The sequence below is a fragment of the Oncorhynchus mykiss genome, chromosome 27, assembly GCF_057628025.1.
Source record: "Oncorhynchus mykiss isolate SJ-2025 chromosome 27, ASM5762802v1, whole genome shotgun sequence".
Classification (NCBI taxonomy): Eukaryota; Metazoa; Chordata; class Actinopteri; order Salmoniformes; family Salmonidae; genus Oncorhynchus; species Oncorhynchus mykiss.
In genome coordinates this window covers 42,437,338-42,453,457 of record NC_143048.1, presented here as the reverse complement: position 1 = coordinate 42,453,457, position 16,120 = coordinate 42,437,338, and the positions used below count along the sequence as shown (strand labels likewise).

The window sequence follows — 16,120 nt, the reverse complement described above, 5'->3', positions numbered from 1 at the left end:
TAGTTGCAGGGAATGACAAACACATTTAATGTAGACGTAATACGGATTGTGTTCTTGAAGTTTTGTCAGGACGAAGCTGTTTTTGCTGCACATTGTGTTGCAGCCATCTGTGGCTAGACCGATGCAGTTTGTTGTCATCAAGAAACCTGAACAAGGCATTGGCAAAGGTCAGTGAATCAGCAGCTGGAATGATTATTACATCCCAAGTTATCTTCAGTTGCAATGCTGGAGTGGCATTTGGATGCGTGTCCATCACATCTGCCAGTGTCACACTTCCACATCTGCGGTGAAAGGTGGCAGAGCTAGAGTGGTGTGTGCCAGGCTTGAGACATCCCAAAGATCTGTCTTCTCAGATAAACATCTGTAGCGTCCGACTGGTTTGACCTACAAACTATAACTTCTTGGAAGGAGGAGACTCTCACGAACACATTGGTGTTCCCCATGTTGCACTACGACCCCCACAAGTATCAGGAGACTCTCACGAACACATTGGTGTTCCCCATGTTGCACTACGTCCCCCACAAGTATCAGGAGACTCGTCTGAAGCCGGTACCATCGACGTGCCAACTTCTGCTTCTTATGATACATTTTTTTTGACTGTCCCTTTTGTTATTTATGAATGTGTTATTCAATGTGTTTCTATGGGCTATAGAAGTAAAGGCCACAATATATATTTTATCAAATACATTTGTTAAATATTTGTTTTATAAATAAAGGGGTCCTACATTTTTAAAAATCAAATAGGTAAATGACCAACAGTATGACCATCTTAAAAAAATATAATGTCAGTTTAGAACCCCCCACGCAGCGTCTTAGATTCTGAAGAATTAACGGTGTTATTCCCATATATAGTTCCTGTGTCAAACGATGTCCTGGTATTAGAAAACAAAGCAGCATTTCTCTTGTGTTTCTCCATTTGTGAATGAGAAATAAGATCTAGTGGTGGTGGGCTTGGATTTCTGATTTGCCTACAGGAAGCTTTTCTGTCAGCTCCTGGGATGCTCTGAATTAATTCCATTATATCCTATTCTCTTTTCCAGTCTTTGCTCTTTTTTCAGCCATATTTTTCCCATTTACCTGGCATTCTGACGGTAGAATTGTGTCTAGCGTTTACCTGGCATTCTGACGGTAGAACTGTGTCTAGCATTTACCTGGCATTCTGACGGTAGAACTGTGTCTAGCCAGTAGGCGAGCGTATCCAATCGGTTCCTCTGGCCTCAACTCTGGCATAACTAATCGGGTCATAAATTATCTAAATTAGGAGAGACGATGTGGGAAGACTTGAGAACTAGACAGCCTTTGTACCAGGTTGAAGAAGAGACGGGACAGTTAGAAAACGAATGACGTCATTTTCAGTTTATAACCTGTGGTAAACTGTATCATGTTCAGTACTCTCGAGAATAAACGCTGCTGATTGATTTTGAGACTGGTCTCTGTCCATTTTATGCAAATAAGAGCCTTACAAATTCTTAGGAATTGACAGAGTGTTTAATTTTAATTGGGTATTAAAACATGTAGGAATTGAATTCCTGTAACAGTTTACCTGGCATTCTGACGGTAGAACTGTGTCTAGCATTTACCTGGCATTCTGATGGTAGAACAGTGTCTAGCGTTTACCTGGCATTCTGACGGTAGAACTGTGTCTAGCGCTTACCTATCATTCTGACGGTAGAACTGTGTCTAGCGTTTACCTGGCATTCTGACGGTAGAACTGTGTCTAGCCAGTAAGCGAGCGTATCCAATCGGTTCCTCTGGCCTCAACTCTGGCACCACTGCTCATAGCTCTCTCTCTCTCTCTCTCTCCTTTGACTTCAACTTTCTGGCAAATGTTAGCTAGCTAGCTACATAACCAGAGAGTATCTTTGAAACTGTTGAATTATAATTTCTCAGTTTCTCTCCCTTGCTGTGTTGGCTGTAGTGATTGATAGGACTGGGGGCATTGAGGAAACAGAAAAGAGGCAACAAACATTTTTGAGGGAGGAGTATGTAGCTAGCTAGTGTCGTTGGTTGAATCTCACGTCACTTGTCACGACGTGCTGACCTCCTCGCACTGATGTGACTCATCTGCCTGCATCAGCTGCAGCTCTCTGTCTCTGCAGTACACACACACACGCCGCTCTGTACCATCCCAATGACTGTATATGAAACTCCGTTTGCACCACTCAACTTGGAAGTTGCCCACAAACCCACAAGCCGCGACCAATACATTGTCAACCGTGATATACACACGTCATTTTCAAAAGTAGCACAATTTAACGGTAAAACCGAGAACATCGCAACCCTGGCATTTAACCCTGGAGTGCAACTCTGGCATGTTGTATTAAAAAATATATATATTTCACCTTTATTTAACCAGGTAGGCTAGTTGAGAACAAGTTCTCATTTACAACTGCGACCTGGTCAAGATAAAGCAAACAGTGCGACAGAAACAACAACACAGAGTTACACACAGAATACACAAACATACAGACAATAATACAATAGAAAAAGTCTAACAATGTGTGCAAATGAGGTAGGATAAGGGAGGTAAGGCAATAAATAGGTAGTAGTGGCAAAAATGGCAATTAAACATTGGGGTGATAGATGTGCAGAAAAGAAAAAATAACAGTATGGGGATAAGGTAGTTGGATGGGCTGTTTACAGATGAGCTATGTACAGGTGCAGTGATCTGTCAGCTGTTCTGACAGCTGGTGCTTAAAGCTAGTGAGGGAGATGTGAGTCTCCAGCTTCAGTGACTTTTGCAGTTCGTTCTAGTCATTGGCAGCAAAGAACTGGATGGAAAGGTGGCCGAAGGAGGATGAAGGAAGGAGGGAAGGTGGCTTTGGGGGTGACCAGTGAAATATACCTGCTGGAGCGCGTGCTACGAGTGGGTGCTGCTATGGTGACCAGTGATCTGAGATAAGGTGGGGCTTTACCTAGCAGAGACTTGTAGATCACCTGTAGCCAGTGGGTTTGGCGACGAGGATGAAGCAGGGGCCAACCAACAAGAGCGTACAGGTCGCAATGGTGGGTAGTGTATGGGGCTTTCATGACAAAACGGATGGCACTGTGATAGACTACATCCAGTTTGTTGAGTAGAGTGTTGGAGGATGACATCACCGAAGTCGAAGATCGGTAGGATGGTCAGTTTTACGAGGGTATGTTTGGCAGCATGAGTGAAGGATGCTTTGTTGCGATATAGGAAGCCGATTCTAGATGTAATTTTGGATTGGAGATGCTTAATGTGAGTCTGGAAGGAGAGTTTACAGATACCCAGGTATTTGTAGTTGTCCACGTATTCTAAGTCAAAGCCGTCCAGAGTAGTGATGCTGGACAGGCGAGCAGGTGCGGGCAGTGATCGATTGAATAGCATGCATTTAGTTTTAATTTGACACACTGAACTCTGTCTAAGAAGTAGTTGGTGAACCAGGTGAGGCAGACTTTTGAGAAACCAAGTCTGTTGAGTCTGCCGATAAGAATGTGGTGATTGACAGAGTCGAAAGCCTTGGCCAGGTCGATGAATACAGCTGCACAGTATGGTCTCATATCGATGGCGGTTATGATATCATTTAGGATATTGAGCGTGGCTCAGGTGCACCCATGACCAGCTCTGAAACCAGATTGCATAGCGGAGAAGGTACAGTTGGATTCGAAATGGTCGGTGATCTGTTTGTTAACATGGCTTCAAAGACGTTAGAAAGGCAGGGTAGGAAAGATATAGGTCTGAGCAGTTTGGGTCTAGATTGTCTCCCCCATTGAAGACGGGGATGACCTCGGCAGCTTTCCAATCATTGGGGATCTCAGACAGATACGAAAGAGAGGTTGAACAGGCTAGTAATAGGGGTTGCAAAATTTTGGCGGATAATATTAGAAAGAGAGGGTCCAGATTGTCTAGCCCGGCTGATTTGTGCTGGGTCCAGATTTTGCAGTTCTTTCAGAACATCAGCTCTCTGCATTTGGGTGAAGGAGAAATGGGGAGACTTGGGCAAGTTGCTGTGGAGTTTGTGCTACAGGATGCAAATTTCTGTTTGAAAAAGCTAGCCTTTACTTTCCTAACTGCCTGGTTCCTAACTTCCCTTCCTAACTTCCCTTTTTTTGGTTTAAATTTAGACATTTAGAAACAGTATAGCCAGTAATACATCTGTCCCCTCTTGTAGTCATTAGACAGGTAGTGTTCCTTTGTCAGCAATTGTGTCCCCACAGATGAGCACATTTCCCTGGGGTTGGAAATTGCACGTCTCTTGCTCAAGGGTGGGGAAGATCTCCTCTGAAATATATGCTGATTTTGAGGGGTGGATATACTGTATATTGATCAAAGGAACACATATTGTTCTATCAGTACAAGTCCTTTTTTCAGTTTTAACCAAATGTGCTGTTTAACAATTTTTAGGGGATCAATTAGATTTTGTAGTTCGGATTTGTACCAAATGATCAATCCTCCAGAGTCTCTGCCTCTATTGACAGAGCTGTGTTTCTGTGATGGCACAATTACCTCTCTGTAGCCTGTGGGACAGTGAGTGACAATGTCAGCCTTACACCATGTCTCCTACAGAATGATGACGTCAACATCTTTAAGATTTTTGTTGAACTCCAGTGCTAAACTCTTCAGTCGAAAGACTGATGAGTTTAGGCCCTGAATGTTCCACATGCTAACTAATAGTGATTTCATGTTGCAAAAAGAAAGAATAGCACAGTCAGAAATACAACTACTAATTTTTTAATTGTTAAGAGTGAGATGAATAGGATAAAAGCAAAAAAATATATGTTATATACAGTGCCTTGCGAAAGTATTCGGCCCCCTTGAACTTTGCGACCTTTTGCCACATTTCAGGCTTCAAACATAAAGATATAAAACTGTATTTTTTTGTGAAGAATCAACAACAAGTGGGACACAATCATGAAGTGGAACAACATTTATTGGATATTTCAAACTTTTTTAACAAATCAAAAACTGAAAAATTGGGCGTGCAAAATGATTCAGCCCCTTTACTTTCAGTGAAGCAAACTCTCTCCAGAAGTTCAGTGAGGATCTCTGAATGATCCAATGTTGACCTAAATGACTAATGATGATAAATACAATCCACCTGTGTGTAATCAAGTCTCCGTATAAATGCACCTGCACTGTGATAGTCTCAGAGGTCCGTTAAAAGCGCAGAGAGCATCATGAAGAACAAGGAACACACCAGGCAGGTCCGAGATACTGTTGTGAAGAAGTTTAAAGCCGGATTTGGATACAAATAGATTTCCCAAGCTTTAAACATCCCAAGGAGCACTGTGCAAACGATAATATTGAAATGGAAGGAGTGTCAGACCACTGCAAATCTACCAAGACCTGGCCGTCCCTCTAAACTTTCAGCTCATACAAGGAGAAGACTGATCAGAGATGCAGCCAAGAGGCCCATGATCACTCTGGATGAACTGCAGAGATCTACAGCTGAGGTGGGAGACTCTGTCCATAGGACAACAATCAGTCGTATATTGCACAAATATGGCCTTTATGGAAGAGTGGCAAGAAGAAAGCCATTTCTTAAAGATATCCATAAAAAGTGTTGTTTAAAGTTTGCCACAAGCCACATGGGAGACACACCAAACATGTGGAAGAAGGTGCTCTGGTCAGATGAAACCAAAATTGAACTTTTTGGCAACAATGCAAAACGTTATGTTTGGCGTAAAAGCAACACAGCTGAACACACCATACCCACTGTCAAACATGGTGGTGGCAGCATCATGGTTTGGGCCTGCTTTTCTTCAGCAGGGACAGGGAAGATGGTTAAAATTGATGGGAAGATGGATGGAGCCAAATACAGGACCATTCTGAAGGAAAACCTGATGGAGTCTGCAAAAGACCTGAGACTGGGACAGAGATTTGTCTTCCAACAAGACAATGATCCAAAACATAAAGCAAAATCTACAATGGAATGGTTCAAAAATAAACATATCCAGGTGTTAGAATGGCCAAGTCAAAGTCCAGACCTGAATCCAATCGAGAATCTGTGGAAAAAAACTGAAAACTGCTGTTCACAAATGCTCTCCATCCAACCTCACTGAGCTCGAGCTGTTTTGCAAGGAGGAATGGGAAAAAATGTCAGTCTCTCGATGTGCAAAACTGATAGACATACCCCAAGCGACTTACAGCTGTAATCGCAGCAAAAGGTGGCGCTACAAAGTATTAACTTAAGGGGGCTGAATAATTTTGCACGCCCAATTTTTCAGTTTTTGATTTGTTAAAAAAGTTTGAAATATCCAATAAATGTCGTTCCACTTCATGATTGTGTCCCACTTGTTGTTGATTCTTCACAAAAAAATACAGTTTTATATCTTTATGTTTGAAGCCTGAAATGTGGCAAAAGGTCGCAAAGTTCAAGGGGGCCGAATACTTTCACTGTATTATATTATATTATACACTACCGTTCACAAGTTTGGGGTCACTTAGACATTTCCTTGTTTTTGAAAGAAAAGCTAATTTTTTGTCCATTGAAATAACATAAAATTGATCAGAAATACAATGTAGACATTGTTAATGTAGTAAATGACCATTGTAGCTGGAAACGGCAGAGTTTTTACGGAATATCTACATAGGAGTACAAATGCCCATTTATCAGCAACCATCACTACTGTGTTCCAATGGCACGTTGTGTTAGCTATTCCAAGTTTATCATTTTAAAATGCTAATTGATCATTAGAAAACCCCGTTTGCAATTATGTTAGCACAGCTGAAATCTGTTGTTTTGATTTAAGAAGCAATAAAACTCGCCTTCTTTAGACTAGTTGAGTATCTGGAGTATCAGCATTTGTTGGTTCGATTACAGGCTCAAAATGTCCAGAAACAAAGACCTTTCTTCTGAAACTCATCTGTCTATTCTTGTTCTGAGAAATTAAGGCTATGGGAGAAATTGCCAAAACACTGAAGATCTGGTACAATACTGTGTACTCCCTTCACAGAACAGCGCAAACTGGCTCTAACCTCAATAGAAAGAGGGATGGGAGGCCCCGGTGCACAACTGAGCCAGAGGACAAGTACATTAGAGTGTCTAGTTTGAGAAACAGACACCTCACAAGTCCTCAACTGGTACCCGCAAAACACCAGTCTCAGCATCAACAGTGAAGAGGCGAATCTGGGATGCTGGACTTCTAGGCAGAGTTCCTCTGTCCAGTATCTCTGTTCTTTTGCCCATCTTAATCTTTTATTTTTATTGGCCAGTCTGAGATATGGCTTTTTCTTTGCAACTCTGCCTAGAAGCAGAGTACAATAGGTGTGTGTGTGTGTGCTTGTGTCCATGTTTTGGAACTACTGAACGTAACGCGCCAATGTATACTGAGATTTTTTTATATAAATATGATCTTTATCGAACAAAACATACATCTATTGTGTAACATGAAGTCCTATGAGTGTCATATATGAAGAGGGTAGAGGTGGGTGAGTGGGGGTGTTAGGGGTGGTGAGGGGCTGCAGTTTCTCTCTAGGAGTCTCTACAGTCTGCTCTATCTGCTGTAGCACCCTCTTGATGACAGACAACTCCTTTGCCATCTCCTCCTTTACCTGCACCAGCTCTCTCTTCATGGTGGCTTTTACCTCCTCAAGCGCTATGGTAAGGCTCTCTCTCAGCTCCTAGACAGAGTTCTTCAGCTGGGACCTGCACTGGTTGATCCTGTCCTGTAGAAGCTCTGTGTCTGGGCTGTAGGTGGTGTAGCTGAGGGGCTGCTCCTTTAGGTCAGTAACCCATACCTCTAACTCTAACAGAGAGAGCCTGTATCTCAGCAGGCTGATGGTGGTCTTGACTATGTTGGTTGTAGGCAGGTAGGGGGCAGGATAGACCTGTTGTGTGGTTGTAGGTCTGGGCCTGGGCTCGTGCTGTTGGGGTGCCTGAGGAGAGAGGTCGGGGGGGGCTGTCCTTGTCTTTTTTGTATTCCGCTATCTTCCTTAGGGTGGGGAAGTCCTGCACAAAAGAGCTGAGTGCAGCGTCACTGCCCTGGACCATGATAATGCCGTTCTGGTGCATGTTTACCATCAGAAACCTGTTTTCCTGGTCCTTCTCGCTGTCCTCAAAAATGTGTATTTGCCTTCCCTTGCAGATGCCTTTCTTTGTTGTACAACTGAAATGCCTGGTTCCAGCTGTAGTGTGGTCTGTGTAAAATAACAGGTTTGTAACAGTCCTGTTGTGTGAGCAGTCTGCAAAGAAAGCATCCCGGTTCTCCATCAGAATTCTGTGTTTAAAATGGATTCTTCCCTTCTCTGATTTGATTTCTGCTTGAAATTCAAAAAAAGGGGGGAAAGTCTCTGTCTGCTGCTGCTGGTGTTGCCATGGTTACCAACCAGTAAACAGTTGGAGTTAGATGGTAAGCTAGCTGGCACATTTGATTTTGGCTAGCTAGCAAGGTTAAGATTGGTCTTTTAATTAACTTTCTGTCAATCTTGTCCTTCTGTGTTGATCTTCAGTTGTACAATTTGGTTACCTATACATGTATTGCTAATTTAAATGTGTTAATCTCACTCTTAACAACCAGAACGTTATAAAAAGTCAGGAGCTGTTCTTCTGCATGACTTCTCTCTCTCTCTCTCTATCCATCTCTCTCTCTCTCTCTGTCTCTATCTCGCTCTCCCGTTCTCCCTCACTCTCTCTCAATCACTCGCTATCCATCTCCCTAATCCATTTAGCCACAATTAATAAAATAATTCAGAGTATAGTATGATGCAATATTGTCTGAATGGATCCATCAGATGTTGTTGAAGAACAGATACTGTATCTCCTGTACTACACATTACCTTCAATAACATCACCTTCACAGGCTTTCTCCAATTACCCCCAATTACCTGCTCCCCAAGTTATCCTCCAATAACAAGTCCCCAATTAACCCCCTCCTGCCCCTCCCTCCCTACAAGCACCCCCTGGTGGCCGTGTGCTTGTTTTTTAGCCGGGGGCTCATTTCTCCCTATATCAGCAGTTCCCCTTCTCTCCTCTTCCTCTCCCTCTTTCACTCTCACACTCTCTGCAGGAGATACCAGACTGACAGACACTCATCCTCTCTCTCTCTCTCTCTCTCTCTCTGTCTGCCTGTCTCATCAGGATAAGATTTACTGTTGCTAGGTAGGGAGGAGGTAGAACAAGGTTTTGTGTGTCTATCGCTGTTTTTTCATGTCTGGTTACAGGTGTCTGTGTTGTATGGTGTATATTTTCATTGCAAGCACTTTTTGATCATGTTTTATGTCTACAGAGTGTTCTGTCTACAAGGTCTTGATTTGGTCTCTCTCCAACAGGTGACGGAACTCTCCCAGTCTTCGGCCTTGTCTCTCTCCAGGTGATGAGCCTCTGGGGCTGGCTGTGGCTGCTCTACTGTCTCCATGTCCCTGGGTCTGTCTGGGGTCTGGATGGAGGTGGAGAGGGGGCCTGTCGGCTGATAGCTAAGCCCGTCTCGGGCAGTGTTTATCAGGCAGGAGATGTGGTCATTGGGGGCCTGTTCCCGATCCATGTAGAAGCCCCTCTACCAGAGCAGGAGTTCAGGAGCATTAAGGGAAATTCTACCTGTACAATGTATGCAGCTTGTGTGATAGCAGCTTTTTGTCATTGTGTTTTAACTTGAAGGTAATGTGTATTCAGTTTAACTCTTATCTCTCTGTTTCTTCCTTTCTTCTGTCTGTCAGTTTCAAACAGCGTGCTTACCGCTGGCTCCAGACTATGATCTTTGCTGTGGAGGAGATTAACCGTGACCCAGCCCTCCTGCCTAACCTCACCCTGGGGTTCCTGGCTTCTGACACATGCCGGTCAGAGGGCACCACCCTGGGGGCAGCCCTTGCCATGGTGACCGGCAAGGAGACCTCCGTGGTGGAAACAGATTGTGGCACAACCCCTGAGGTTCCCGTCATCATCGGGGATGCCCGCTCCACAGCCTCCATCGTGGTGGCACAGACCCTCGGGCCGTTTGATTTACCCATGGTGAGGCAGGGGTTGGATTACAGGTTGGGATGAGATGATGACTCTTTTCACATTACATTTCAATCTTTTTCTAGATTTCACTCTCTCTAAAGTTTAATTCCTTCTCCATCTGCTCTCTGACTTTTACAAATTATAATTATCCTTGACTCTCTCTCTCTCTATCTCTCTCTCTCTCTCTCTCTCTCTCTCTCTCTCTCTCTCTCTCTCTCTCTCTCTCTGTCTGTTCTCTCCCAGGTGAGTTACTTAGCCACCTGTACGTGTTTGAGTGACAACTGGAAGTACCCCTCATTCTTCCGTACTGTACCCAGCGATGCCTTCCAGGCTCGGGGCATGGCCAAGCTTCTGCGTCTGCAGAGATGGGTGTGGGTGGGACTGGTGTCAGAGGATGATGACTATGGCAAGTTTGGGGTTCAGCTGCTTCTCCAAGAGCTCCAAGGATCTGGGGTGTGTGTCGCCTACTCTGAGGTCCTCCCCAAGGTACGACCTCACACTTATGATCTGACAATAAACTCTCTCTTTTGCTCTGACTCCTTCTCTCTTCTAATCTAATAGAAACACTCTCTCTGATTTTCTCTGACTCTCTTACCTTTCTCTCACTGATGGTCATCTCCAAGGTACCGTCTAAGAGAAAAATCAGGCACATTGTGGACACCATCAGAGGATCTACTGCCAGAGTGGTGGTGGCGTTTGTAGGATTCACAGGTCATTCAGGGGTGAGCAATTACCAGTCAGAGTATTGTTAATGATTTGTAACACAGCTGTAGCAGTGTCCTTGTGTCTTACCGTGTCTTGATGCCCTTTAAAGACACAATCATTTCCTAATTGATAATCTTGCATTTCATCTTGACTATCTTGATCTTTTTAACAATTTCATTCTCCAGGCCCTGATGGAAGAGGTTGTCCGTCAGAACATTACAGATAAGCAGTGGATTGCCTCAGAGGCCTGGGTCACCTACTCTACTATTGCCTCCCCGAAAAACATGCCCTCTCTTGCCGGGACAATTGGTTTTGCCCTGAAGAAAGCTGACATTCCCGGCCTGGGGCCTTTCCTAACACGCCTACATCCAGACGGGGACTACCAGAAGTCCGACCCCTTCCTGAGGGAATTGTGGGAGGAGATGTTTGGGTGTTCTCTGGGGGTTGACCTCAGCGTGACGCTGTCGTCCAGACAGTGTACTGGGTCAGAGGTCATACGTGAGGGAGAATTTACACCTAAATCTCAGTTTTTTGTCCTGATTCCCAATGTTATCTCAGTAAAATGAAGTGTCAATCCTAGGTGAAGGGGAGAGCCAGTATGCTGACGTATCTCAGCTGAGAGCCAGTTATAATGTGTACAAGGCTGTGTACGCCATCGCCTACGCCATACAGGATATGATGGCCTGTCGACCAGGGGACGGAGTCTTTAATGGTGGACAGTGCCCTGATATCAGGAAGCTTCAGCCCAGCCAGGTGAGAATAACATGTTGATCTGTTTTCAAGTTAAGAACACTAATGTTTCCAGTCAGGATACAGTGAAAACACTTTGTAAGGTTTGAATACTAAAGAACAAAAGCCACAACTGGTTCTAACTCTTAATCCTGTTCCAATGCCCTTTTCTCTTTGAGATTGTTCATTACCTGAGGGGAGTGAACTTCAGTACTCCTGTGGGGGAATCTTTCCACTTCGACATTAATGGTGATCCGCCTGCCTCTTATGACATCATCAACTGGCATGTGACCCCCGAGGGGACGGCAGAGTTTGTCCAGGTCGGACATTTTCTGTCCTCTGAGGGATCGGACGACCAGTTTCACATCGACATGGATAAAGTGGTGTGGGGTGGGGGCAGCGGAAATGAGGTGAAAACTGTTCAGTTTAGTTTCACTGTGTGTGTGTGTGTGTGTTTGTGTTTATATGCGTGTGCATGTGCGTGTGTGTTTGTGTGTGTGAGTGAGTGATAGAGATTTATTTAGTTTATTACCCTGAGGCAGGCATTCAGAAAAGAGAAAGACATAAAGAAGACCAAATAAATAACAGGGGAATGGTATCTCAGACAGAAAGTCCACATGAACGGTGTCTGAACACTTTTTTTAACAAGTCAGTTAAGAACATCTTCTCATTTACAATGATGGCCAACCCCAGCCAAACCCAGAAGACACTCCCAATCACAGCCAAATGTAATACAGCTTGGATTCGAACCAGGGACTGTAGTGACGCCTCTTGATGATTGATATGCAGTGCCTTAGAACCGGGGGAACATGATACTGAATTTGAGATGTTTGTATGGTCATATTCCTGACATAGTCTCCAGAGGGGCCCAGCAAGCCTGCCTGTCTGTGTAATAATGATGATAATAGCAATGATGATGATGTTGATCAAATCAAATCAAATCAAATGTATTTCTATAGCCCTTCGTACATCAGCTGATATCTCAAAGTGCTGTACAGAAACCCAGCCTAAAACCACAAACAGCAGGCAATGCAGGTGTAGAAGCAGACATGATGATGATAACTTCTTCCTCTCCCCCCTCTGGTAGGTCCCTGTGTCTGTATGCAGTGCTGACTGTCCCCCTGGTACCAGGCATGCGGTACAGAAGGGGAGGCCTGTGTGCTGCTTTGACTGTCTGTCCTGTGCTGAGGGAGAGATCAGCAACACAACAGGTAGTCTATCAACTGTTCTGATTCCAATTCATATTTTTCCTCAACCCTGATTGGTCCTGATTTGGACTCCTCATTCTTCTTCCTTCTCTATCAGGGTCAGTTGAGTGTATTAGGTGTCCGGAGCGGTTCTGGTCCAACCCTGATCGTACGGCCTGCATCCCCCAGCTGGTGGACTTCCTCTCCTACAGCGACACCATGGGCGTCATCCTGTCTGTCATCTCAGTTTCCGGGGCAACACTCACAGCCGGTGCCCTGGCCACCTTCCTCTACCATCGTCACACGGCCCTGGTGAGTTGAATCATATGATCATTTATAGAGGTACTGGACAGAGACGAGATTGTGTCATATGATTTCTGACATCTCTCAGTCTAATTTATCTTTCTCTGTCTCGTTCCAGGTGAAAGCCAACAACTCTGAGCTCAGCTTCCTGCTCCTTCTGTCCCTCAAGCTCTGCTTCCTGTGTGCTCTGGTTTTCATTGGCCAGCCGAAGCCGTGGACGTGCATGCTGAGACACACCCTGTTTGGTATAAGTTTTGTGTTCTGCATCTCCTGTCTGCTCAGCAGGACTGTGGTGGTGCTGGTGGCCTTCAGGGCCACTCTGCCTGGAGAGAACCTGATGAGATACTTCAGCCCCACCCAGCAAAGGATGGGTATCTCACTCTGCACACTCATCCAGGTGAACATCTAGTTTTTACTATATTCTTTAGGAATGTAGTTGTTTCCTTCATTGACCATATTATTTGTTGTTGTGATAACTGTGCTTGCGTTTTTCTTCCACCTCCGTTCCCTTCCACAGGTGCTGATCTGTGTATTGTGGCTGGCCTTAGCTCCACCCCGACCTGCTGAGAGGGGGGACAGAGAGGGTCGGGGGCCGAGGGTCGTCCTGGAGTGTGAGGTGGGTTCTGTGGTCGGCTTCTCTCTGGTGCTGGGCTACATCGGCCTGCTGGCCTCCCTCTGTCTACTCTTAGCCTTCCTGGCCAGGAAACTCCCAGACAACTTCAACGAGGCCAAGTTCATCACGTTCAGCATGCTGATCTTCTGTGCCGTGTGGATCTCCTTCATCCCTGCCTACGTCAGCTCTCCTGGGAAGTACACAGTAGCTGTAGAGATCTTTGCCATCCTGGCCTCCAGCTTTGGGCTGCTGTTCTGTCTGTTTGCTCCAAAGTGTTACATCATCCTTCTGAGACCAGAGAGAAACACCAAGAAACACATGATGTCCAAATAGAAACCACCAAGAAACACATGATGTCCAATTAGAAACCACCAAGAAACACATGATGTCCAAATAGAAACCACCAAGAAACACATGATGTCCAATTAGAAACCACCAAGAAACACATGATGTCCAATTAGAAACAACCAAGAAACACATGATGTCCAATTAGAAACCATTAAGAAACACATGATGGACAAATATTAACTTACACTTACTCAAATCGGGATTTCAACAGGGGAATGTCCATTCTCTTTTGAAACATTAATTTCCTGCAATACCTTCACTATATTACTTTGTTAATATTAGTGTGTTCTTATAATGTGTCAGAATGAAATACGTCTATATGAACAATCCAATAAAGTTTACTTAGTGTCTACTCATGCTGGAAGAGTTAGTATTGAGTCTGTCTGACAGAACTTAGACCCCCTACACATGATTCCTTCGTCACCCAGTCAGTGTGTAAGTGTGTGTGATTGTGTGTGTGTGTGTGTGTGTGTGTGTGTGCGTATGAGTGTGTGTGTCCCACATCGTATACCAAAATGAAAACAGTAACATTCCACTGTATGTTTACCCACTGTGGGAACCTCTCCACTCCCCATCACTCCCTCTTCCCACCCAGAAGACTCAAGGCTGTAATCGCTGCCCATGGTGCTTTGACAAAGTACTCAGTAAAGGGTCTGAATACTTATGTAAAGGTGATAATTGTTTTTTTTTATTTTGTTTAAATTTGCATTCTACATACATACATTCACATATATACATTCTAAAAAACGATTTTTGCTTTGTCTTTATGGTGTATTGTGTGTAGATTTACGAGGGGGAAAAAACGTTTTACTCATGTTAGAATAAGGCTGGAACGTAACAAAACGTGGAAAAAGTCAAGGGGTCTGAATACTTTCCGAATACACTGTATGTTCTCATATTTCCAGAGTTGCAGGAGGGCTTTGGAAACCCATGTATGTATTTGTGACACCATATATTCTACATTTTGTGGAAGAACATGAACTGCTTTGGAGACACATAGTTGCAGGGAATGACAAACACATTTAATGTAGACCTAATACGGATTGTGTTCTTGAAGTTTTGTCAGGACGAAGCTGTTTTTGCTGCACATTGTGTTGCAGCCATCTGTGGCTAGACCGATGCAGTTTGTTGTCATCAAGAAACCTGAACAAGGCATTGGCAAAGGTCAGTGAATCAGCAGCTGGAATGATTATTATTCCTCCAAATGTGCTTATGATTTGAAAGAGTTTATTGCTGTGTTGTTTTACCAGAACACCCAGCTGCTTCTTAGTCGTGACATCAGTACTTTCATCAGTAATCAATGAGTAAGACACATTCCCAATGTCCTTTATTGGTTCCTCATGCACTGCAGGCCCTGTAACTGCATTTAGGAGTGCTGTGCATTTTTTTCTGTGAATAGTGATTCCTTTCTTTGCAATGTCTTCAACAAAACATCCCAAGTGATCTACAGTTGCAATGCTGGAGTGGCATTGGTTGCGTGTCCATCACATCTGCCAGTGTCACACCTCCGCATATGAGGTGAAAGGTGGCAGAGCTAGAGTGGTGTGTGCCAGACCATGAGAAATCCCGATAATCTGTCTTCTCAGGTAAACATCTGTAGCGTCCGACTGGTTTGACCTACAAAACTTTAACTACTTGGAAAGAGGAGACTTTCTCGAACACGTTGGTGTTCTCCGTTTTGCTCTACGACCCCCACAAGTATCAGGAGACTCTCATGAACACGTTGGCATTCTCCTTTTTGCTCCACAGCCCCCACAAGTATCAGGAGACTCTCATGAACACGTTGGCATTCTCCTTTTTGCTCCACAGCCCCCACAAGTATCAGGAGACTCTCACGAACACGTTGGCATTCTCCTTTTTGCTCCACAGCCCCCACAAGTATCAGGAGACTCTCACGAACACGTTGGCATTCTCCTTTTTGCTCCACGACCCCCACAAGTATCAGGAGACTCGTCTGAAGCCGGTACCATCGACGTGCCACTTCTGCTTCTTATGTTACATTTTGTTATTTATGAATGTGTTATTCAATGTGTTTCTATGGGCTATAGAAGTAAAGGCCACAATATATATTTTATCAAATACATTTGTTAAATATTTGTTTTATGAATAAAGAGGTCCTACATTTTTTTAAATCAAATAGGTAAATGACCAATAGTATGACTATCTTAAAAAAATGTAATGTCAGTTTAGAACCTCCCACGCAGCGCCTTAGATTCTGAAGAATTAACGGTGTTATTCCCATAGATAGTTCCTGTGTCAAACGATGTCCTGGCATTAGAAAACAAAGCAGCATTTATCTTGTGTTTCTCCATTTGTGAATGAGAAACAAGATC

General features: G+C 44.1%; 1 protein-coding gene across 1 annotated transcript; it reads left to right on the top strand.

Moving 5' to 3' along the window:
* Positions 1-121: 121 nt before the first annotated feature.
* On the top strand, positions 122-14,144 carry LOC110507279 (extracellular calcium-sensing receptor-like). The gene is made up of 13 exons (XM_090223904.1): positions 122-167; positions 368-549; positions 9,277-9,509; positions 9,620-9,911; positions 10,146-10,388; positions 10,526-10,624; positions 10,793-11,105; positions 11,188-11,360; positions 11,516-11,746; positions 12,424-12,547; positions 12,642-12,835; positions 12,945-13,223; positions 13,344-14,144. The coding sequence occupies exons 1-13, from the start codon at positions 122-124 to the stop codon at positions 13,770-13,772; spliced, it is 2,838 nt and encodes a 945-aa protein (XP_090080030.1). The 3' UTR covers positions 13,773-14,144.
* The last annotated feature ends 1,976 nt before the right edge of the window (positions 14,145-16,120 follow it).

What these genes read in the sequence shown, in the direction of transcription:
- LOC110507279 (XM_090223904.1), top strand. Translation starts at nt 122, where the DNA reads ATGCAGTTTGTTGTCATCAAGAAACCTGAACAAGGCATTGGCAAAG. An exon ending in AGGAGACTCGTCTGAAGCCG is followed by an intron (nt 550 to 9,276) that starts GTACCATCGACG and finishes GTCTCTCTCCAG; the next exon opens with GTGATGAGCCTCTGGGGCTG. An exon ending in AGAGATCAGCAACACAACAG is followed by an intron (nt 12,548 to 12,641) that starts GTAGTCTATCAA and finishes CTTCTCTATCAG; the next exon opens with GGTCAGTTGAGTGTATTAGG.